The 25,895-nt window shown below is 32.9% G+C and overlaps 1 protein-coding gene across 4 annotated transcripts; it reads left to right on the top strand.

The window, feature by feature from the left end:
* On the top strand, window positions 1-25,813 carry LOC106067414 (zinc finger CCCH domain-containing protein 11A-like). 4 transcript variants are annotated; one of them, XM_056045276.1, is made up of 17 exons: window positions 1-208; window positions 10,334-10,415; window positions 11,099-11,218; window positions 11,513-11,618; window positions 12,427-12,531; window positions 12,774-13,100; window positions 13,326-13,415; window positions 13,558-13,782; window positions 14,143-14,202; window positions 14,458-14,934; window positions 15,087-15,233; window positions 16,955-17,113; window positions 18,491-18,643; window positions 19,290-19,558; window positions 21,057-21,258; window positions 21,996-22,518; window positions 24,428-25,813. In XM_056045276.1, the coding sequence occupies exons 2-17, from the start codon at window positions 10,362-10,364 to the stop codon at window positions 24,564-24,566; spliced, it is 3,156 nt and encodes a 1,051-aa protein (XP_055901251.1). In that variant the 5' UTR covers window positions 1-208; window positions 10,334-10,361; the 3' UTR covers window positions 24,567-25,813. The 4 variants fall into 4 exon arrangements, with proteins under 4 accessions (XP_055901251.1, XP_055901253.1, XP_055901250.1 ...); XM_056045278.1 differs by lacking the exon at window positions 1-208 and adding an exon at window positions 9,737-10,042 and having other exon boundaries at window positions 10,208-10,415; window positions 15,117-15,233; XM_056045275.1 differs by lacking the exon at window positions 1-208 and adding an exon at window positions 9,738-10,042.
* Window positions 25,814-25,895: the final 82 nt, after the last annotated feature.

The following is a 25,895-nucleotide window of genomic DNA, read 5'->3' as shown; positions in this document are numbered from 1 at the left end:
CTAGAAAAAATCTAGCTCTTCATTTCTACATCTACTGATTCTACTCTAATACTTTTAGATCTAGATCTAGACTATATTCTAGATTAAGATCTACATATCTTAAAAGCCTCAGGGAATTGTTGAGCAAATAATATCGATAAGACTTAAAACGATAGGATAGGTCAGGATTACTCACTCTAACTCTAGTCTAAGACACTCTAAAGTCTAAGTGAGTCTAACTTACTCTAAGTTTAAGTTAAGTTAGAGTCTATCTACTCTAGTAGCAGTAGACTGAGGCGTGAGTATTGGCACTTGACTGACTTGAGACTTGACTACTTACTTGTTAGTTGTTAGTCTTGTAACTTGAGTCTAACTTTATTTAATATCATCATATTCATTGATATTCATACTAATAGTTAGTCTAGTCTAGTATAGTAATACTAATACTAATAGTAGTAGACATTAATACAATAATAGATAAGATATAGATCTAGATTTCATATTATTCTAAAAGCCTGACTAAGGCCAAAGTCTAGAGTCTTATTCACTTTAGAAGCTTAAGCTAGTCGAGAATAGTTACTCAAAGTCAAAAGTCTGTCTACAGTCTACACTAAGTTTACTAAGGCTTTATAAATACTAAGACTAAGTCCTAAGGCAGGCTATTAGATGCTAACACTAGTTTAGGATATATATAATATAGTCTAACTTTAATGCATCACTACGCTTAGTTAAAATTAAATTTGAGGTGTAGGGTGGGTATTGTCAAGTGTACTTTTCTTGATCAAATCCCCCCACGGTTAGTAAGCTCGATCAGGCTAATGGAAGGCTGGAACAGATCAAAGAAAATATCTAAAACATGTTTTAATCTTTAATTTTCACTGCCAAGTCATTTTCTTTTTACTCCAGTGCAGGAACATCAGCTAGTACCTTTCCCACACTCCACAACTTCATTCACGTCTTCTGACATCACCCCAAGGTTGTTAGACACAACAGTGTTACCTGTAGAGCTGGCCGTACCAAAATGCCTCTATTGGGAGAATAATTTAGGAGGGGAGGGAGTGAAGGAGAAGTGATATATGACCTAATACTCTTTACCACTAGAGTGCCTCCACTATTTTACTATGATTAGTGGATGGAGGGGGTCCATGCCCTCTTGATTATAACAATTTTTAAAAACCATACCTAGCTCAGAGCTAGTGATGTATCAGGCTTGATACCAGCTATCGTCCAGACACAAGTATTTAGTGTTAAGTATCGCTCCCGAAACAGGTTTGGCAGCAGCTTCCGATAGACACAAGTATATAGCGTACTCATGTAAATGATGGCATACCTTTGATTAATAATTATATAGTCTTCTCATCTCTCCCATTATTTTTTTTAAGAGCGTCCACTCAAAGTGGACATGGGAACACAATAGTTCTTGCTTGTCCGAATTATTCATCCTTTATCGGACATTTGTAGTAAGGCTTCAGGAAACTTTTCAAGCAAATTTTTCTGAGAGATCCTCTTGTGGGGATAAATCAACATAGGAGGAATGTACTGCCCCACTGCACTGCAGCATGCAAGAACTGATTCTTGAGATTTTTTTTTCGCATCAACATTGGAGGAATGTACTGCCCCACTGCACTGCAGCATGCGAGAACTGATACTTGCGATTTTTTTTTCGCTTTGATACTATAAACATTTTTTGCTTCCTTTGTTTGTCTCAATCTGACAGGTCTTGGTGTTGAAAGCGAATCCCGTTTCATCAGCATTAAATATATGCCCAAGGCTGGTGAATATTGTGGGGTCAGTGGCCTGTATGGTCTGTTGGAACTTGTTGAACCATGATTCTAATGCCACTGGTGATACAAGAGCCATGTCTTTATCCAGTCGCATGGGCAATCGTAACGAAAGTTCTGGATGCCTAGCAAGGAAACCATATATTACATTGACGGTGTGAAAGTTGTACCTGATCTTCACTACCAATTGTTCCAGTATTTTTTCTGGCTCGTGTCATAGCCCTCACAGTCTCTCGAACCTCTAGACCTGTACTCAATTGAGTATAAGCCTCCTTCAGCCTTTTCTGCATGAAATATTTAGGTTTTCCTGTTCGAGTACTGATAGATGATTGAGATGGATCAGTTCTTGAGACATCCTCTCTACTGTAAAAATTAGGTATTGTTTCCAAGGCATTTTGTGCAATGCAATCACTTCGTCTTTTTCTTGCAATTTGTTCTGATTTACACTTTGGCATAAAACTACTTGAAAGACCAAAATGTTGGAAATGAGTAGCACATCCTCTGAATTTGTTGTACTTACTAGAATTATCTTGTGTTTACTACAGTCAGATATAAGGTTAGGGAGTGCAGTTTCTAACCTTTTCCTTAGTGGTTGACACTTATCTTTTTTTTTTTTTTACTGGCAAAACTAGGTAAGGATTAATTTCTGATACTCTAATCTACATCTGAGTGTTTCTCCAGTACTGGTGCCAAAAAGTGTCACATTAGGCTAAAAATTAAAGTGGAAGTTTTTGGTTTCATTTCAACTGTATTCACTTCTTCAAACAGTGTACTTTAAGAATTTATCAGTAGAAAATGAATTGCAAGATGTAGATTTTGACAGCAGTGTCCATTTAAGGGGTACCCCCTTTTGCATCACAAGTGCATCAACGGGACACCTTTTGATAATTTAACAAAAACCAATTAATAAATTCATTGTATTTTAGCATAATATAACTGTCTTTATTGTTATTAGTCTTTAGATACTGAAATTTATGCTTTTGCATAGAAAAGGTAGATTTGAGCTCAATTAAAAAATTGGGACACCTTAGCACCTGTGACACTACATGTTTAAGTTTTTTAAAAAGATATTCAGTGAGAATGTAGAAATTATTTTATTCTTGCACTAAAGTGATCCATCAGACTTTTGATTATTTTCACTATTATATTCTAATCATAAAATACCCATTTGTAAAAATGCTGCTTTAATTTCACAAAATGTTGCGGGTGTTACACGGGACACCATTTTTTTAAGATAATGTTTAAAAGTTTAAATTTGGTCTTATCTGTGCACAAGTTAATGATCATTATTATTTTTAATCATTGACTTATATATATATCTTATATCTTTTTTAAAGTCTAACACACAGAAATAGGTTTAAAAAAAATATAGAAAAGAAAACTCATAAATCTGTGCTCAAATTTTATTTGACCAATTCAGAAATCAAAACCTTCCACTCTCCACTCTCTTAAACTATTGCCATCACTTCAGTAACAATCATGTCTGCATACACTAATTGTATATCCTGAACTTTTGGATATTTCTTTTATTTCTGTGCCTTTTAAAAAAATTAATTCTGCGCTGATCATCCAGGACTTCTATCACAACTCCTGTTAGAAAAATTACCAGCAATGTTGGAAAAAATTAATACTTCAATCTACAACATACTTTGAACTTGTTTATTGAAAGTAAAAGGTACACAGTACAAAAAAATTATACTTGGATAGAATATTTCCCCAAACTGGACAATCACACAGCTATTTACAATGTACTTTTGATTTGTGTTGGAAAATGTTTGGGCCTGAAAAAAAAAACATGCTTAAATTCTTAAATTCTACTGAAATTAGTCAAAAATTATTTAGCGGGGTATATTATTAAAAACCAACTTATACAATAAACATAAGATTCAATGAAAAATTAAAAAATGCGTATATGTAAAAGCTCTTTACCTTTAAATTTGAGCACTTGGGACTGACATCCAAGGAGGCTTCAAGATTTGACTGATATTGCTCCTCTGAAGAAAAATAAACAATTACATTTAGAAATCAGTTAAAAGTAATTTTAAAATGAATAAATAATGTGTTTTCTCAAATAATTGTAAAGTGGTTATTTAAAAACTAAAAAAAACTAAATAAATACAAGTACTTACCATTGTGTTTCTGAAGTCTGAATACCTTCCAAAATCCACATATTTCATCATGCAGACACTGACTGCCATCTGAATTTCTGCAATGAAAGCAGAAACAGCTTCTTTTTCTGTAAATAGTGTAAGGTGTAATACCTCTCACTGCATGGACTGACCTGGATCCCTGTTAAGTAAAGTGATGAAGCTGGATTTTTTAATGTCAATTCTCTATGTCCTTTTTTGATCAGAAATTTATTAATGCCCTCTATATAAAGAAAAATCTTCATACAGAACTCACATAAAAGCAAGACTGCATCTTATTATGTTGAGTAGCTTTTGTCATTTATAAATGGTTTCAATTTAGCAAACTTTGAGAACGGTACTTTTAATGTGATGGTATGAGTACTCAATTGAGTATTAGCCTTAGCGTTTTCTGCATGAAATGTTTAGGTTTTCCTGTTCGTGCACTAACAGATGATTGAGTTGGATCAGTTCTTGAGACATCCTCTCTGCTGTAAAAATTGTGTATTACATTGTTTCCAAGGCATTTTGTGCAATGCAATCACTTCGTTTTTTTCTTGCAATTTGTTCTGATTTGCACTTGGACATAAAACTTCTTGGATGACCAAAATGTTGGAAATGTGTAGCACATCCTCTGAATTTGTTGTACTTACTAAGGATACTGCAGAGTACTTGTCTGACTCCTTTTTTTGCTGGTGGATCATAGATAGGTTTTGATACTTTCATTAATGTTGTTTAGAAAGATGAGCTTTCTTCTCTCAGGTAGGCGCAGAAAGGCTATGTCGTGGAGAGCTTTACTTCTTCTTGGGGAGCGTATTTGTGTGAGACCTTCAACAACTGCAGTATATTTCTTAGGTGACCTAGGCAATTTCAACAAAGCCCTTAAAACAACCATTCTTTTTGCCACTGGAGTCTGAAATCCAGTACCAAGTGATTCACCAACCTCTGCTGAGTATAAGTTATAATCATTCAGTGGTAGACTAAAAGAACTGAATTACAATATACTGTATAAACAATACAATGGACATTGAAATTAAGTACAGTGCAGGTTAAACCAAAATTTTCTAGATACAATTTAGATTTCAATAGGTCTATAATATAGATCTAGAATTCTTAGATACTTGTCAATTTAAAGAAAGAATCTATTATTTATTATCTAGAATTAGACCTAGTCTAGACTCATTAAAGATCTAATTTAATAATCTAGTCTAGATCTAAATCTAGATAATGAATTAGATCATTAGATTTAGATCTAGTCTAGTATAGACTTGTAGAGAATTAGAGCTAGATCTAGAAATAGACAATCTTGACGTTAAACTCAGTCACATCCTCTAAAGATAAACTATTGACAGCTAAATCTACATTTGTGTTGCAAGCAGCTTGATCATCAATTTTAATTTTTTTTTAATTTGTGTCCTAGCTTCTTTGAGATGGGCTCTTTGTTTTGATTGAGGCAGAATTGGACTAGTTTGATCTAGTTTTTGGGCTAAATGCCTATCTATAATTGAAGTCCACTTAGTTAGTATTTCTAGTATCAAAATGCTTTAAAAACAATAAATAAATGTGTAGAAAATGTCCATGACTTGTAATCACAGAAAGCTAAAAAAAATACATGTAATATGACATTTTGTTAATGTTAAAAACTATAATCGATATATACTGTCAAATATTTGGAAAAATCCACAATGCTGACCAATCATTTTATCGCAAATAGTATGATGCTATAAATAGATATATTTTTTGCTTTCGTAACCTCGCATTTCATTCATAGCCAAAATGCTTTTTATTATATTTTTGAAGTTACTGATTTTTCAGTGAAGTGTTCAAAATGAGATTTTCATTGATATTCAATATGCCTATGACAAATATGACTACTCAGAACTACTAAAGGCTTTACCAATGGTAAAAATGCCTCATTTGCTAGAAGGGGAGGGAGTGAAGGAGTGTTAGGTGGTCTCATGCTCTTTCCCACTCAACATTTTAGTGGCTACAGAGTTGTTATTCCAAACGTACCTTGACACGCTCAGCTCAGTGAGTATAACTGACATCCCACCTATTTGGGTGTAGGGTACTTGGTTCACCAATAATGCCTAGTCTACTTTTCCCTAGAATTCCATTTTTTTTATCTACCCTCTTATGATTAACATGAGAGGGATATATACACTGCAACTTGTAAGAACAGTAACTTTTGTATTCCATGAGATGCTGTAAGCATTTTGACTCCTTTTGTATGCTACAATTTGGCTGTTTTTTGTGTTGATAGCAAATCCAGATTCATTAACATTGAATATTAACTCGGGGCTGGTGAGTGTTGTGGGATCAATAGCCTTCATGGTCTGTTGGAATTTGGTAAACAATGATTCCACTGCCTCTGGTGACACAAGTGCCCTTTCTTTCCCTAAAGGCATAAGTGACTTTAAGAGAGTTTGGGATGCCTGGTACAAAAATCATATGACCACTGTCAGTGTGGTTACTTTACCTGATATTCACCATCATCTGTTCCTGTATTTGTTTTTTCACTTTTATGATGGCCCTTGCAGTCTCTTTAACTTCTAATCTGGTTTTGCCAAAGCCTAAATTAGCCATTTGGCTATCTTGCTTTCTTCTTCCATAGTCAACAGTGACCTTTGTTGCCCAAAGAATTGTTTGCCATTCAGTTTGTCATGAAGGGTGGTCTCATGAATGTTGAATGTTTTATCTTCTTGCCTTTATGACATTCTTTTTTATTTTAATTCCTCAATATTAGCTTGTGTGATGAGTCTTCTGTCTTGTAGTTATTGATGCCTGTCTGACTTCGACAGATTACTCTGGAGATGTCTGAGTTTCTTGTGCGGGCATATTCAATGTGACTAACAAGAACATAGACTTACACAAAGTAACACAACATAGACTTACACAAAGTAACAAGTGAAGAAACTATATCCAAACTGTTAGACGATTCAGATGATGATTTAATACTTAAAAGGCCACAGTCGAGTCTCTGTCTATAAATATGTGTTATCCCTAAGAAATCCTAACACCAACTGACTTTATGTCTCTAGGTAGTCTCTAACCCAACTAAATCATGACGTCACTAGTCACATTCAAAGTCTATCAATTATGGTGTGTCTCTATACAAACTAACTAAGTGTCTTACGTAAACACTTTTAAAACCTCTACAGCATAATCAGACCAGACAATTCTTTTGGATTTTTGATTTGTTACTGTCTTGGGATTGGGATCTACTTAATTATTAGAACATAATTTGTTGAAGGCAGGACATTTTATCTGTTGGAAAAACAAAACAAGTATAAAGCTATTGCTTAGCCATGTGTAGAAAATGTAAGCATTTATCCAACCATTGCCAGAAACTTGAAGGGCGTCTAGGAAAAAGAGGTGGGACATACTTCCATTCTGCACTAGCACACGTCAGATATGCTGTATGTATGATTAGATCCTTTGCATCCTATTTCTCTTTTTTTTTTTTTTTTTTTACATTCAACAGACTCTTCTGCATTTAGTATACTTTAGTAGGGTTTTTCCAGAATGTATTATCGAAAATTTAATTCATTAAACCATCTACTCACAGCCTCTGGAAAATTATTGCCCTTTCTTTGTAATCTTTCTTCCATTTTCTGAACTAAATTTGAAAATCCTTTTAACTTTTCCTTTGAAAAAGCATGAAGTATGAATAAAATGAATCCTTATCGTAAATTAGATTCATTAGCATAAACATGGCCAGTTCAAAATATAGCCTTAATCCACAAACTTGATAAATGCAGGGTACATACAAAAATACAATTGTCTAATCTTTTGACTTAAAATCTCTTGTCTTCACAGCTGTGAAATACAAGGAAGTTGATCTGGAAATTATTCTAAATGAGCACCTCTCTGAACATCTAGCATTCTGTATATTATATGCTCAAGTCTTTTTTTTTTTTATTATCATTAAATTCAATCTTTGCATTTTCTTGCAGCCATTTATCCAAAAAGAGGGAAATCTTATTTTGATAGAGCAGACTTCATCAACACTTTTTTTATTGTATACCTTTTGTTCTGGGATACTTATTTCCTAGCTGCTTGGCTTGTTATGTTGCTGGGGTCATGATATTCCCATGCTATTTCTGTATTTTAATCTTGCCACTGATGGGCATGACATGGCCTAAATTGTGCAATGTGCTAAAAATCCATAAAACTAAACTAATCTTGCCACTGACATCTAAATTTCTCTTTGCTATTAGCTGCTTCGCAAGCAGTAACAAGTCACTGTTTTGCTCCTGTCCTATCTTCTCAACAATGCATATTAGAAAAAGGTTTTTGCCCAAAATATAAATTCACACAAATGAATAAATATTTTAATCCTTATCATCAACTATAAATGATTCTACATAAATATTTTAATCCTTATCATCAACTATAAATGATTCTACATTCTCTAATGTCGCAATGAAATTAGAGGAGAGTAAACATGCAAATATATGGCATTAAGCTATGACCTTGTGTTCTTCCAGGGGAGTAAAACAATTGCTCATCTGAGACCTTAAATTGTTTTAGTAAACTGCTTTTCTCAAATGTCTGGAGACATGATTGATGCGTTAAAAAAAATAGTTTTTTTTCTGTTTCCATAAACATTCAAAGCTTTGACTTGATCATAGACCTTTGAATCCCCTTCACTTACAAAGGTTGTGCATTACATCTAAAATTATGTAAAGGAAGTGATCTTCAGTGCAGCTTCTTATTCTATCATACTTGATGTTTCTGTAAAGAAATATATTTAAAAAAAAAAAGCATTATGATTAAAATAAATAAAAACTGTACAAAAAGTAAAGCCTAAAAAAAATATTGTATGTAGTTATTTTTTTCTTATCATCACAAATAATGTTACATCCATTTTCTTTGTGATGAGTGAACAAAGTTGCATACTTTGCTGTTTATTTCTCCAGGATCTTTCCTTTCTGAGCACATTTTTTTACATTAACCATTGCTTACATTAAGTACACACACATGCTTCCTGTGTCTATTAATGATGTGTGTCTGGACTTCATACAGCCAAAAGAGACTGCTGTGTCCAGTTGGGTGTCATTATAGTCTATTTTATTATAAACCTACATAACAATAGAAGAGTTTTACAAACTAGTTCTTTCTGGCTTTTCAAAACATATTACTGGACACATAGATTTGTCTAAAATGTTTTATCATGCCTTAGTCCTGCCAAGTTCCTACTTAACTTATGTGCTATCCCTCAACAAATGTTTTCTACAAATGTTCAGACAGCTTGGGTTTTCAAAAGGACTAAATTTCTTGGTTCAGATTTGATAAGTTTTTTTTTTTTTTCAAATTAAATTATCCAGTTAGTTGGCCTTTGGGGCATAGATGGAAAACAAAATTTGAAAGTTGTTATTTTTTATAAAAGTGTTCAAACATCTAAGATTAGGGCCTACTAGATGCTAACATTTATAGCAAAGTATGAATTTGAATGATTTCTTAAAAATAATTACCATTTCTGAAATTTTGAGTTGGTGCAGTTGGTATTCTATGGAAAATTGTTTTATATTTGGGTATTACTATATGTTTGTCTAGACTAGTCTGGTTGATATTGTGTACTTCTTGTCTAGTACAATTTTCTTGAGAGTGTTGGAAACAAAAGCAAAAATGTAATGGAACAAAATTATTTCTTTTTTTGTCCTTTATTTCCTGGAAGATGGCTTTTTCATTGTCTGTACAACTAAAGTTTTTTTTTATATTTAAATCGTCTATGTCACCCCCCCCCCTTTTTTTTTTTTTTTTTTATTTTTTTTTTAGCCACATTTGAGGTATTTAGGATATGACCTAAATGGACCTTTTTTTTTTTTTTTTTTGTCTATTAAATGAATTAAAAAACGTTTTTGTTAACAAAAGTTTTAAAAGTAAAAACTTTAAATTTGTACATTGAAAATGATAAGTTCATGTAATTTTTTATTTAAAAAAATTGAACAAAAAAACAAGGAAATGTTATGAAAAAAATATATTTAATAAAAAAAAAAAGAGAACAAAAAAAAAAAAAAAGAAAACAGAAACTTTGACTGCTGCTAAGTCATCTCTAGATGTAGTTTGAAAAGTGAAGTTGTGAATTTAGAGTTGATTGGATGATTTGGATTTTGATTGGTCCAAAAAGTAAAGGACATTAATAAATAAAAGGTAAGTATTTTTTTATATTTTGATTAATATATAAGTTTACATTTTAAAAAATCTATGTAATTTATTTTTTTAAATTTGTATCAATCTATTATTTTTCATTGTTTAATTAATGTTGTTTTATAATGAATTTGAAACTTTAAATAATTTGTGTGTGTTCTTTTCAAGGTTGAATCCTAGAACTTAAAGCAGCTGAATATCTGTCCAAGCTAGAAAAAAAAACCCACCACAATCATATTATCCACCCAGATTTGTTTAAAAAGTCATGTTGGCAATTTGCATTTGATATCTCAGATTATTGCTTGCTGCCTGTGATAGTAAGATGAGTTCACTTGGTGATGATTGCTACTTTTTCTGTACTTCATCTTGTGCCAAGGTAAGATGCATGACATCAAAAATGTAATTCAGAGGGATTGTATTCTGATGTTTTTTTTTAATTCAGAGGGGATAATATTATATATATATACAATTTAACCTCCTTGCATTCTGAAAGTAAAAGTTAGTGATATCAGCATCCTTGAAACAATAAGAGATTTGTAAGTTCTGTGTCAAAAGCATGGAACTGATAAGAAAATTGAAAGTTCAGTTTCTGATTATTTCTCTTTTTGGTTTAACAAGGGAAAGAAATTAACACCTTTTGAAATGAGTGAAATAAAGCATTTAAATGTTGTTTCAGCTATTTCATTCACATAGGACTACTGTTATTTCTCTTATCAGTAAACTAGAACACATTCAAAACAGTTTGCTCTGGGTATTTTAAGTATTTAGCTATTGATCTAAGTGAAAACACAAGTGCATTTATTTCAAAAGTTTTAGAGTTTAACAAGAGGCGGTGTCTGGTTCTAAATATCTTTTTTTAAAAAATGTGTCCAATAATTGTTGTTAACAAATTTAAAATTATAACTTTTTATACATTTAAATAAAAAAAAAAGTTCTGCATTTCCTTTATAAACTATAATTATATGAAATTAGTTGTAAGCATTGTAGAATTTCACATATATGTTCATTTTTTCACAATTCCTATTAAATTAATTCTAAATTGTTTCAAATTTTGTTTAGGGATCAGCATGCCCTTTCCGACATGTGGAAAGTGCAAAAACTGCAAAAATTATTTGCCAGCACTGGCAAATGGGAAACTGTTTAAGACCAATGTGCAAGTTTAGACATTCAGATTTCAAGGTAAAGGTTCATATTTGTCTGAGAGTTGAAACTAAAAACTCATATTTAATACTAGCTGGATATTAACCACAGGCCTTAGTTTGAGTATCACTAATCTAGTGCATTGGATTTAAATCTATTATCAAACATGACGAGATTTTTCCTTAACACTTAAAATGTTCACACGAAAATGAAAGTAGACTGAAAATCTTTAGTAAGTAATGAACTGCAGTGAAAACAGATAAGCAAGAGCAGATATTTGTAGACCAATTGCTATTTAGATATGTTGATATTATTTGTGGTTTTGTTTTCCAGCTTCAGATAGACTTGTCTGAAACTCCATGTTATTGGGAGTCTCAGCCCTCGGGATGTTTAAAATTAAACTGCTCATACAAACACTCTAAGCCAAGACCTACTACAGGTGTGTTGCAACTTTCTTTTTCTCTTAAATACTTTTATGTAGAGGACCTTGCATTAGCTGTATTTTAGCTTTTAGAATTGCATTTGAAAAAAATAACCTAGACAGTGTGCTCTTTAAAATCTAGTTAGACTGCCTTTGAATAGTTTTAGTCCATTGAGTTGTTAAAGTTGAAACAAATGTTTAGAAATAAGTGCATATGTACAAAATCTCTAGACCTTGGCTATCTTTACAATCAATTAAGCTAGACTTTGTTAGAATGTACTTGGATACTATTAAGATTAGGATTTAAAAGTTTAGTTTCAAGTGTACTTCAAAATATTAGTTTTAAAAGGCCAATTAAAATTTAGTCATCTACTGTAATTTATGCAGACCTTAATTCTATGGCAATTAATATTATGACAGAAACTGTAGCTCGAAATTCAATTTTCAGTGGTTAGTTTTGTAGTTTTTTGTCAATCAACATTGAATGGTGTCTAAATAATTTAAAGCTAATGACTAAATAATTTAAAGCTAAGATATTTTCAAGACTAGTGTGTGCACTGAGGTCTGCTATGGAAATGTCTTCACTTATCTTATAAATTAGAGACATTACTTCAAAAGAGAATATAGTTACATCTTACACATTTCATTTCATTTGTCAATCTAGTCCATAACATTGTACACTAAAAGAACGCTGTGCTATTTTGATATAGTGATAGGCTTTGTTTCAATCAATGGGATAAAAAAAAAGAATAACAAAAGAAAGCATGGAGCATTGTGACCAACCTAAAGGGTTGCATTGAATCTTTTCTTCCCATTATGTTTACAGTGATTACTGGTAGCTCCAATGATAATGTTTTAGCAGCTGTTTCAAACAGTGGCAACTCTGAATCAGCAACAACACCAGCCACTCCTGCTTCTACCAGTAAACCAGGTAGATGTTTCAAAAAGTTGTAGTTAAACCAATTCATTTTATCTTCTAATGTAGTTAAACCAATTCATTTTATCTTCTAACCTCAAAGCATTTTTTTAATCTTCATGAGATTTATAACTGCTTGAAAATAAGTTTGATTGTACTTCGATTTCAATTAAAATGTGACTTTAAAATGTTAAGGAGTTGTGGCTTATGAATAAACTTTGTATTAGTATTCACTTCTGTTCATGTTATCATTCTAGAGGTACTAGAGAAGAACAATGTGGTGAAACAACCAGATACAGCCACAGTTGAAGTCAAGACAACAATTGAAGGCAGCACAGACAATCTGGACTGTGAAACCCCAAAAAAGGCCACCCCCATTGAATCACCAGTCAAAGTAAAACCTGTGGTGCACAAAAAAATGAAAAAAAAGAAAACAGAAGTTTCTGCCCCCAAGGAAAATCTGGAACCTGCTAAAGTGAAAAAGTTAAAAAAGAAATCTCACCTGAGTGTTAAAGACAGGCTAGGTGCACCTACACAAGCTGTTTTAGCCAATCAGAGCTCTACTAGCACTGACTCTAGTTCAGGTGATACTCGCACATTTATACCTCCTTTTTTTTCTCTTTAAAATAGCAGATTAACTCATGTGTAAAAGTAGTTTTTGCCTTTTCTTTGAAGACTATATCTTCAGATAGCCAACATATTAAAACTAAAAAAATAAAGTAAGAATAATAACTTTCATTTAAAAAATACACAAAAGCTAAATTTATATTTGTGTATTTTTAATTCATTGATTGTTTCTTATGCCTTAGATTCTGAAGACTCCATTGAAAATATCAAAGTGATGTCTATGGAAGAAATATTCAGACAGAAAGCTCTTGAATCTATGATGAAAAAAAGAGGTAAATCTAATTGTCTATATGTTCTGTTCTATTATCTTTGGCATTAATCAAGTCCTTTTTTTTTTTTTTTTTTCTGAAATGCTAAGTATAGATTTGTTTCACTGAGCTTGTTTCACACATTTACATTTCTCAATTATCTCAGCTGAAGGCAAAATCCCTGAACCTACCAATTCTAGCACCCCAATAGTAGAGAAGAAAGTGTCCAGTCCTATCGATGCACCGAGCTCATCAACTTCAGAAGAGAGTGCTGCCACATCATCATCAAATGAAGTTGAGGAAGAATCTGAAGAGTCAGAGTCATCTGATGGTGACTCCTCTAGCAGTGCTGAGTCATCTGATTCTGAACAAGATTCAGGAGAGAACTTTGGTAAGGATGAACTAACCTTTTAAGATAATTTGATGGGGTGGCTTGGTTAGGGAAATAGTTATTCTTATATAGGTGTCAAGTGTACTTCTATTGAGTATCTGACAATTTTTTGGGAAAGTAAAAGGTAGTTAGCTGTTTGTGTTAACCACATATTCCTCTTTGTCAAGTGTACTTCATCTGCACCAACGACTACTTTGTCTTTAAGAAAGCTGAACAATTTTTTTCAATAAAAAAAATATTTTTGTATTCTATTCAGTTTTGTAATAACTTGTGTCATATTTGACATGAATTTTGATAGAATTCCAATATAAACACCAATTGCTTTGAAGTCCTATAAACAAAATTTGTTACATTTAACAGAGCCTGATGTCAGGAGAGTGGTTGTAGAAATTGAAACTGAAGACCTTTCCAAAAAGAGAGGTAAGACACATCAATGTAAAGAGTACAGTTTACCACATACAGGCCTTCTATAATCTCTTTGAGATTCTCTCTGAGCACAGGTCTCTAGGTTATCATCTCTACTTTTGAGCCAGAGCATCCATGAATTCCTTAAGTGTTTTAGATTAATATTTGATTAATTACTGAGATTAGACATAATAAAATATGTAAACATACATGTATACACTTTTTTTTTAACCAGTGCCTTATATTATGTTTTATTTTTCTTTCTAACAGAGAAATTGAAGAAGGAGAAAATACCTATGAAAAAGAAGAAATCTGATCCAGTGAAAATTTCATTTTTAGAAACTAAACAGCGACAGAGAACAGTGGAAAGAGTGAAAAGAAAAGTCACAGATGAAGATTATGATTCAGATGACCTGGTGTCCAGTCGGGTCAAGCAGCCACTTGTTCTAAATGTCCATGATCGCCTTGGCAAATCTCAAACCCTTTCTGGTTCTCAGGCCAAATCGAAGAGTTATCAGACTGGGCTACTTAGTTTGTCCAAGTCAAAGAAACCTCAGCCTGGTCTAGTTAGTCTTTCTAAGAGAGTTGTATCTGTAGACAAAGAAGTGCAAAGAAAACCAGTCAAAGTCAAAGCTCCAAAACTTGTCCTTGATAAAGAAGCTGATCCCTTAGCTGAAGTCAAAGTCAAAACATTAGAAGAAATCAAACAAGAAAAAATGAGGAAATTAGCAGCAGAGCAGCAAAAAGGTTAGCTTAAAAGTAGGGAGCTTCTCTCTGCTACTTATTCAAATGTCTATTATTCTGTTTCTAAAATCAAAAAACTAATTAATTGTATAGATTTTTTTCTTTACTCTGTAGTTTTGTTTTTTCTTCATGTACATTTTTTTTTATTGCATTAGAAACATCTTCAATGAAACCAAGTCCGATAGAAACATCTTCACTGAAACCAAGTCCGACAGAAACATCTTCACTGAAACAAAGTCCAACAGAAACATCAGATAATATCAAAGAAGCTAACAAAAAGCGAAAGGTTTTATTATCAGAAGGTAACTTCTGCTGATAGAATTTAATTAATTCTCTTTAAATTTTCTGTGTTTATTTATTTTTTATTTGTTTGCATTTTTTTTAGCAGCCCCCGAAAGGTGAAAAGACGCTATTAGTTTTGTGTGAAATCTCTATCCGTCCGTCCCGTTTAGATCTCATAAACTAGAAAAGATAATGAAAATCCGACATCATAATATTTTAGTCCATTCAAAGTTCTGATGCAACGGCTGCTTTTTTCTTTTCTAAAAGTGAAAAATCTAATTTTTTAAATCACTTATGCAAGCAGTTTTTCATACAAATACACAACTATTCACTATTAATAGTAACAAACACTAGAGGCTCTTTAGTAGGGAAGATGACTTTTTGACATATTTTATAACACATTTCTGCAAATGGTTTTCGATTTTTTTTATTTTTTTAAAAATTTTTTTTTTTTTTTTACATTTGTATTGCTACGTTATTTATGTAAGTTCTGTCCTACTAACTGCTACATTTACCCAAAAATAAAGTTAACTTTTTTTTAAGAGAAAAAAACTATTTAGTACCGGTATGCATATAAGTTGGACATAATTTAAAACAACAATTACTAAATAATTTTTCATGTTATCACATGAACTGCACTACGATCATACCACAGAACACTTAATTAAAGTAAAATTATTATTTTTTTTACGGAAATTTTTTTTCTTTTTTTTTTAGGATTTGAATAAGAGATTGACCCTTTACAAAACAATTAGATGAATTAGATATTCATTATAAGACATCAGTTAGGCCAGGTTCACATCTAACTTCACATTCACTTTCACCTATCCTTTTGTTTGCTGGACCGCTGGGGCACCACACAAGATCTGTCAACCTTCTTTCTCCATTCTTCTCTGTCATTTTTCTTTGATAAAATATAATTCTGATGTTCTTTCTGAAAATATTGATACCTGCCTTTTTACCTGCCTGGGTGGACCACTTTGGAGGCCAATTTTGAGTTTGAGTTTGTGTTTCCACACAAACTATCTTTGTAACCTTGTTATGTTTTAATTTAATTTAATAAAGATCTATGAATTTATTGATTCTCTGTTTAAAAAGAAAAAAAAATCAAGGGTCATGGCTATTAATCTAAAAGTGTTGCAAAAATAAATGTTAAAAAAAAATGGCAAACACATTTGTTCATGTTTGTTAAAATAAAAAAAAACTACAGAAATATTGGCTTTAACATAGCACCTAGAGCTGAAACACAGGAAAATTAAGTGCTTCCTAAAAAAAGCTATACCAAAAGTTAAAACTTCTTGTCTTATCTGGCAAGGTAAAACCTCTCAGTCAGAAATGATTAGAAATCTAGCTCAAGCCCAATACAATAATTGTAAGGTGCTTGTCAGGTTGATTAGGTTTGAACCTAAACCTTTGATTGAGGGAACAAACATTGCTATTCAGCTCTCCAAATTGAATGCTGATCTTGTATGTTACAAATCCTAGACTTTTACATGCCAAAAAGAATGTATTCAATGACAGTGATATATAGCTTCCGGTTAAACAAATGACTTCAAATGTATAGTTTCTTCCATTTCTTACCTTGAAACTAATACGCTCATTTCTTTGAATAGGTCATTATTTTCTGAAGGTTAAAAAAAGAGAACAAAAATATTGTCAGAGGCTAACATTAGACTTAAGCTTAGCTTTTATCATAGAGCCTAGCATTTAGTGTAAATAGTATTTTTGTGGGTATTTCTAGATATTCCTACAGATGAGGTGGTCAGCTCTAAAGCCAACACAAATATGAAAAGGCTTAAGAAATTTGCTCAAAAGAACAAAAAGTTATTACCGCTTGACTCAAGTTTACCTGCACCAGAAAGAAATGTTGTGACCTCCCCTGTTCAAGCTCCTAGTGAGAGTAAGTTAATACTATTCTCTACTTTTTAAGTTGTTTGATTCAATTGTCTTTAGCTATGCATGAGAATTGTTTTTTTGTTTTTTTTCTCTCACAAAAACATTACACCAATGTTCAGATTAAATATTTTTTTTATACATAAAATCTGAAATTTTCATTCCCTTTTTTCAGATTTTAAATTCAGAGATCTTTTATGTGCAGAGAGTCAATTCTCACAAGAATTATTTCTAGTTATTTACTTGAGACTAGAAATCCTTGAATTCAATACTGTGGTCCTTGTGCTTTTGAAATATTTAAAAAAAAAAGTGTATTTTTTTTAAATTGATGGCTTTTAAAACTGAAGTACAATCAATACTGAGGCCTCTTTAATTACAATCTAAACTAGATTGACTAGGAATTGACCATTTTGCAGGATTTTTTTTTCTAGTGTACACAATTAATGTAGATTTGGTTAATAGGCTTTTAAGTAAAAATGAAAGCCACATCCTAATGCCAAAAAAAAAAGGGAATATCTAAAATGCTCATCTGTTTCAAATGTAAGAGAAATCAGATATTAAGTTTCCTGACAATGTTATACTTATTACCTATTGTTTATAAAGGCTTCCTGTGGAATTGTAATTTGTAACATTTTTGAATACATTGAAATATATTCTCATTTTTTATATTTTGATTTTTATAAAAATGAACAGTTTACATTCATTGTTACAAAATATTTCCTACAAATTTTTTTTAGTCTTTTCCTAATCACCTTCATCTATCCCTTAGTCTGTTGGATCATTGGACACCACACAAGATTTTTCAACTGTCTTTCTCCATTCCTTTTGCCTTGGATAGAACCTCTTCCAATTGCAGGCTTGTCCATTTTTGTTATATTGTCTTCCCATCGCTTACTTTGTCTGACTCTTCTTCTTCTTAATTCTTTTCCCTGAAGAAAGATCTTTGCAAGCCCTGAAGACCTTGTAATATTGCCATAGACTTTAGTTTGCATTTTTTGACAGTAGTTAGCAGGTCATCATGGGGTCCAATCGCTGTAATAACCCTGTCTCTAATTCTTTTCATTTGTGATACCTGTGTGATACCTGTTACCTAGGATCTTTCTGTAGATTCTCAGTTCCATTGCTAGGATCCTCCTCTCTAGCTCTGCAGTCAGCATCCAAGACTCACAAACATATAAGAATGTGGCCATAACTGGGGAGCACATCAGTCTGATGGTGTTGAGGGCTATGCCTTTGTCTTTCCACATTGTTTTAAGTTTTGCCAGTGCTGCTTTGGACTTCTCATTGTTTCAGCACTTTGCTTCACAGCTGTATTGTCATTGAGAATTGAAAGCATGAAAATGAAATGTAAATTTCTGAAGATGATTTTATTTTCCTCATCTAGTTAAGATAGCCCAACGTGATACTGTGGTTCCAGGTGAGGAGGAGAAGGTTCTAGTGAGTAGGAAACATAAACACAAGCACAAAGAAAGAAACCTCAAGAAACCAAAGACCGAACGGCAGATCTACATTCCCCCAGCAATGAAGAATTCAATGTGTATGTAGTCATTCATTTTTTTTATTTTCACATCCTGTTCACAATCATAACAGTTTGTATTAGAATATATTTATTTATATTAACAAAGCTTTGTTATAAATATAAAAAAATAAATATACATTGATATAGATATAGATATAAATATTAATAACTATGGCCTCCTTCAGTCATATAAAGAATATGGATCATCTCATAGAAATGAGATGAATGCCTGGACTTAAGCTATGATTGGAATGATGTTGCCTGCACAGCAGTCGTCGTTCCCCCCCCCCCCTTCCCCCCTTTTCCATCTATGTTGTTAATGTATCCACAAGAACATCAAGTGCTGATACAGTGTGGGGATGAGGGGTATCGCAAGCTCTGCAAGGGTGTAGCTCTGTGCTGCAATCTACCTAAGGGTCACTGTTTCCTTTCAGAATAGAATAGTCCTTCTCATTCCAATCAGTTTAAAAAGTGCTTTTCAAGGGAATAATCATATGTTTTTTTGTATACAGAGAAACATGTTTTAATTCTTTAGTAAATTAAAACACCTTCTCAAATTTCAGATATTTATGCTTAACTATTAGTGTTACTTTTAAATGATGACTTTTGACTTAGTGTGCTAAGTTTAACATTGTTAATTTATCAATTGAAACACTATATACAGCAGCTGAGAAGAGCTTGGAGGTGAAGGCTAAAGAAACAGAAACAGCCCTGGTGCCTTTGTCAGCTCCCAGGAAAGAGAGACATCCAATCGCAGCAGTCTGGTCAGCCGGATTGTCATTGTCAGCTAAAGGTGAACAGAAGCTTGATGCTAGCAGAATCAGTAGCTTGCAACCAGTTGTTGAAAAGAGAGACATCAAACAAAGGATTGGATTGGCAGTAGCCCCAATGAAAACTATTTCTCCAGTCAAAGAGACTAAAACAGTTGTCAAAGTAAGTTGTAGAGGTAGATTGTATTTTTTGTATTGAAGATTGAAACTTCTTTTTCTTCTTATTCATCGTTCTCATTGTTATTTTGGAGTGTTCATATGACTAGACCAATACATGAGATGAACTGCGCAGTGGTTTCCAAATCAGGGAGCTCTCCATATAGTTTTCTTTCTATTGGGGTGACTTGGGGCCAATGTCCCATACGGGCCTGTTGGTAGAGAGAGCAGTTTTGGAGGACGTGGTCGGCATTTTCTGGTGATACTCCACAGGGGCAGATTTCACTGGTTCCAATTTTGAGCTTCCGGTACATGTGTTGTCGCATTCTGTTGTGTCCGGTCCTGATTCGAAAGATTAGACGTTGATCTTGTCGGGATAGCTTATAGTAAGCGTCATCTTTCTTGTGATTTGGATGGGAGCTCGTCCATTTCTCATTTATTTTATCTACAATTAATTTCTTCATTTCTTCTGGATAGAGTGCAGAGTTTACTTGTGAGTTTGTTCTCCCACTCTTGGCGAGTGTGTCAGCCTTCTCATTTCCTGCTAGTTGTATGTGAGCTGGTATCCATTGAATAACAGTTTTTTTGCTGTTGTTGTTGAGCTTTGTAAGTGCTGTTCTGAGGTTTTTAATATAAGGGGAATCAGAGTTTTGCAAGCTTTGGAGGGTTGTTTTTGCGTCTGTTAGAAAGACAATCTGACTGTGAGGGGAACTTGGATGATTTGCTAGCATGGTAGCAGCTAGTGCTAGTGCTTCCCTTTCTGCTCTGTGACTGTCAGAGAGCTCTCCAGTTGCAATGGATTTTTCTAGTTTTCCTCCATCTGGCCATTCGATAAGTTTTCCAGCTCCTCCATTTGTGGTGGCTTTATGGGATGAGCCATCCGTGTAAAAAGATTGAAACAAAATTCATCTCTTTTGATAAATTGTCTGACAAGAATTTTTCTCAGTGATAGATGAATAACGTTTACAGATGTAGAAAAAGTGGGATTGAGGTTAATTAATAATGTTTGAATACTCCTACCTTCCATCTGTAGGTACTTAGTGGCTCCCGTTGCCACTTTCTTCTGGTTTAGATCTTAAAAGCACAATTGAAAATCGATTATCACACTCAGCTATTTTGTCCCAGGTGCAACGCTATTAATGGTGTTCTAAATTTCTCTTTTATTTGAAACTATTTGTTTTATGTCAATACACATAGAAGATTGAAAAGACAGTTGGTGGTTGACATTGGCCTAGCATGCCATATCTATTATCTTAACAAGGTTTAATTTCTATCACTATCACCTTCATCAGATTTCCAATACATTCATAAGTGCCACTGGTACCTTGGATCATGGGCAAGTGTTTTAGAGCAATGCCTGTGTAGAAACATTTTTAAAACAAGATTTTTAAAGGAATTTGATTTTATTCAATAGTAGGGGATTTTGTTTTTCTTTCTTTTAAAGTAAATCCTCGATCATTCTTATTTCTATAACCTTAAATGTTTGAAACTTGTTTTGTTTTCAGCCTTCTGAACAAACAGATTCTACTATGGTGAACATCAAATCATTCTCTGAAATTATGTCAGAAAAGCGTCGCCGAAGACAAGAGATGCAGTCCCAAAAGAATGGAACAGAGAATACAACTCTTGGACAAGATAGGACTAAACCTTATGACAGCATTGAAACTAAACCAAAACCTGCATTTAAACCTATTGTTTTTGATCTTGGTAAGCAAAGAGTATTTCTTTGAGATTGATGAATGAGTTTTTACTCCTATGGATTGAAGTATAATTTATTTCTGTGTTGATACTAACTGTTGAATTAATGAGACATCTAGAGTGTTTGGCAAACTTTTTTTTCATTCCTTACTGAATACAGGAAAAAATTAGGTGGGTGGAAGTCTGGAAAGTTTCCTAACTAGAATCCTTGTTGATAGAGTGTTGCACAAATAATGCAAATGTCGTGTTGGAGCCCCCTATTTCTTTTTACAATGCCATTTCTATCAGAAGCAATCGAAACTGATGTGATCATATTCATTCTGATCTTTTCCGAGACCACCATCAGCTTTATAAAGTTGGAATTGATTTTAAAAAATAATACTTGTTTTTATTGTATTTCTCTGAATTCTAAGTTGGGACAGCACAAAGTTGGTCCCATGGTCCTACTCTTTACAATAGAAATCTAGGATGTGCTGTCAGCAGGAGCTCAACTTCTGAACTAAGAGTCTCAAAGTGGAATCTTAAGCTGGAAATTTGTTGTTTCAAATGTTCACTCAAGCTGTTTAGGAAAGTTGTCTTCAAAGAAATAGTATTAACAACATACTTCAATGATGTACTATTATTTCATTTTGTAATTCATCTTATGTTGAACAATTTTCTATATAGTTTACAGTAAGTTCTAATATTTGAGAAACTAATGGTATTCATTATAGATAACTATCTGACGATTCTTCTATGTGTTACAGATCAAAATAATTCATCAGGCGATATGAAAACAAGTCAAGAGCCAGTCAGCATCACATCAACCTCATCACAATTTAACAGACTCTTCGATAAAAAAACTTCTTTTCAAGCATCTAAAGAAAATGAATCTACTATTTCATTTTCAGACTTTGGGGAACTCTCCCATAAAGTGAAATTAAAATCAGCCAGTCATCTCAGTGGTAAAAAAGAAAAACTGTTCAAACGAAAGAAAAGTTTTGAGCAAGCTCACACCAGCACCAAGAGCAAGTTAGAGAGTTGTGACTCCAACTTGGAGCCACCATCTACAACGCAGCACACCACTGTATCGTCAGTGTCACGGAATGTTCCCTCTCAAATGAAAGACTCTAAGCATGGTGCCTCGTCTTCACATTTCCATACTCAGAAACCTGCCATTACTGTAGCATTATCTACAAATACCATTACAGTAACACCATCTGGAGTGAAACCATCACATCAGACTGGAATTCTATCACCAACACTAGACACTTTTAGCACTGATACAGAGTAAGTCTTGTGTAATAAAGGAAAATTTAACCTAAATATAACATTAATTGTGTTAAAAAAAACATTTAACATACATATAAAAAATATTTTCAACTAGACATATATTACCCGCAGCCCGCTGGTTTTTTGTTTGCGTATAACTGCTTGTAGGCCTATATATATTTGATTAAAATTAAATGAATAGACTTAATTTTGTATGTTCATGTGTTACAGAATAAAGTAGATCTTTAGACATAGATCTAGAGTAATCTAGAGTTAAATATTGGCTTGGATAGAGTTCATTTTGCACGTGCGCATGCGTGATCTTTTTAATTAGATGTACGCGAATTAATGAAAATATTAGAATATACCTTAACATGGCTTCGAAGCTTTAGGGCGAACGAATGCATGAAAAATGCTTTAGAAATAACAAATTTGAATGTTAATTTTATTAAAATATGAAATGAATAGACTATAATTAGTATGTTCATGTGTTAAAGTATAAAACTATCTTTGCGAAGAGAAGTTATAACATGTTAGAGTTGAAATAGAGTTTTAGATCTAGGAATAGAAAGATGTGTAACATTACGGTATTGTCTAATGAAAGAATGCTCATCAGGAATTCTACATATGCAGATATAAGGAACGAATTTATGTAAAAAATGCTTATGAAACACAAATTTGAAGGTTAATTTTATTAAATAATGAAATCAACGGACTTTATTTTGTATATTCATGTGTCAAAGTAAAAAACTATCTGCGCAAAGTGAAATTCTTAAAATTAGATCTACATCCTTTCGATCTTTTCTCGTGTAAACATGGCCTAGATCGATGAAGTTATAATGCTTTCATAGAGCTGGTCAACTTTTTATTTTTTTTGAGGGTCTTAAGTTTGTTTAAGGGCTACAATACATACACTACTGTCTAAGTTGGTACCCAAGGAACATTTCTGCCAAGTTTTATCAAGATCGGTCAAATGGTTTTGATTTCTATAGGGGGACATACATACCTAAGCCTTACTTTCTACTTTATATATTAGATGCTTAAGTTTCTGTAATTTTTTTATTGAGTAGTTTTTAAATATTTATAATGAATTGTTTTTTCTTTTTGGATTTTGTGCATGACATGTTGAATGCCAGTTATGAACTCCAAAAATAAATTAAATAATTATTTCAAAAGCCCAATAATATTTGTGGTTAATGTAAAATTAGGTAGCTACACATCAACTCTTTAACATGGTTCATTTTAGCTATTAGTAATAGATGGTGTTCATTTACATTTACATTTACTAAAGCGTGCCTACTACTGGCTTGGAGGCCTACACAGTTCATTTTATGATGTGTCAATCTGTCTCTAACTAGCTCTACTAGACCTATCATCATAGAAGGCCTGACTACTGAACTGTAACGTTACAACCTGTGGGCAGTTTAGACTAATAGCTCATTGCCAAGTCACAGCTCTGTACCATGTGGCAGCCAACTCTTGGTCACTACTGCCAACAGCTTGTGACATTGTAGCTCATTGCCATGTCACAGCTCTGTACCATGTGGCAGCCAACTCTTGGTCACTACTGCCAACAGCTTGTGACATTGTAGCTCATTGCCATGTCACAGCTCTGTACCATGTGGCAGCCAACTCTTGGTCACTACTGCCAACAGCTTGTGACATTGTTGTGGCCTTCTGTAATGAAGGGTCTCAGACCTTGACCTTGAAATGAGATCTTCTAACTGAACAATGGCAGCATTGTCAACTTAGACAAACATTGGCGTAAAATACATTTATCTACTCAGTATCAAACTAAATTATATAAAACTTATTTTGTTGGACAGGATTCTATTCTTAACTACATGTCTTTTTACATAGTTTGAACTTTTGTTGAATACAAAAAGAACTTTTCTGCTATATTGCTAATGTTGATATCTCCTTTCAGACCTTCCAAGAAGAAAAGTCGTCCATCTCTAGAAGATGAATTCAATTTCTTTGAAGATGAAGGCTATGACTACAATGTCACAGATGATGTGGAACCTATTGATGATCTACTTCAAAATATTGATGATCTGCTCTCTTGAAGCTTGCACATATTTAGCCTCTTTTTCTTTTCCATTTTTTTTAGAAAACCACATTGAAGATATTTTTGATTTACTGTTGCATTTTAACTTGTGAACACATGGATGAAAAAAAAATGTCTTTCTTAGTAATTCACAGTACAAACTACAAGTAGGCATCTAATTGTGTTTATTCATTGATACATTTCAATGATAGTTTTTAACACATTGAACAAAAAAAAAGTTTATTTTTGTCTGGTTAAGTTTTTGCTTACCTAGATAAGTTCTTTAGTAAACTTATGGTACAGTATTAAAATCTTTCACTTATTTGACCCAAACTAGACACTATTTATGTTTGTTCATTAGGTTCAATAATAATGATCTAATTTAGAACTAGGATAGTGTTTCTTAGAGTGACAGTAGTTTTTAATCAGTTCTGCATTTAAGATTGCAATTATTACTTTTGAAGGACAATTTCAAGTTTATGCTGCATTCTTAATCCATATCAAGCCGAAGTTTAATCTCACAGCTCATCTAGTCATGAATTAATAGATTTGGCTCTGGAGTTCTCTTCATTAAAGATAAAGCAGTAATTTTTTCTTTTATATTTTGAACTGAACTTAGATAATAGACAATATAATTGTTTCAATTTCTACTTGAAAACCCAGACGTAAGCTTATAGGCAAACATATTTGTTCATTGGTACAACTAAAATACTCACTTTTCTTTCTTCTTTAAATTGATTAGTACCCCCCCCCCCCCTGCATATCTATTTGAAATATTTTGTAATATTTTCTTTTTAATTGTTGTTGCTGTGCAATCAATTTGTTCAAAATCCTTAGTCCAGTTCTATGGTCAAAACCACAACACATTATTTAAACACAGTAGCAGAGTTAGATGGTGATATATAGTAGTAGTCTTCTCTTAAAGCAAGAAACCGTTTAGCATTAACCCACCATGAACTTTGTTAGATAATGTTGTACAAGTGAGATGTGTGCTCAGAGAGAGAGAATAATGCAGTCAGATTTTTTCCCCAATGAATTGGTCTTTGAAGATATTGAGAGAGATGCCCAGTAGAAAATTTACAAGAAAAGCTAACAGTAAAATGCTAATTTTGTTGTGACTGAAGCATTCAGTGTACAATGTCATGTTCTGTTGACTGATTGAAATGAATTTGTTGTAAATAATTGTCTTCTTGTTGGAAAAGAATTCAGATTTTTTTGTTATTCAGGGATGAATATCATGAAAAATAAATTTGATTTTGATTTTTAGATATCTGGAAAATATTTCTTTCAACAAATATGGTGTTACCATTTCGATAACATTGTAATTCAGCATTTTTTTGTGTTGATA

Source organism: Biomphalaria glabrata, chromosome 10 (genome assembly GCF_947242115.1).
Source record: "Biomphalaria glabrata chromosome 10, xgBioGlab47.1, whole genome shotgun sequence".
Lineage (NCBI taxonomy): Eukaryota > Metazoa > Mollusca > Gastropoda > Planorbidae > Biomphalaria > Biomphalaria glabrata.
The sequence above is the reverse complement of the archived record's forward strand: the minus strand, read 5'-3'. Positions and strand labels throughout refer to the sequence as shown.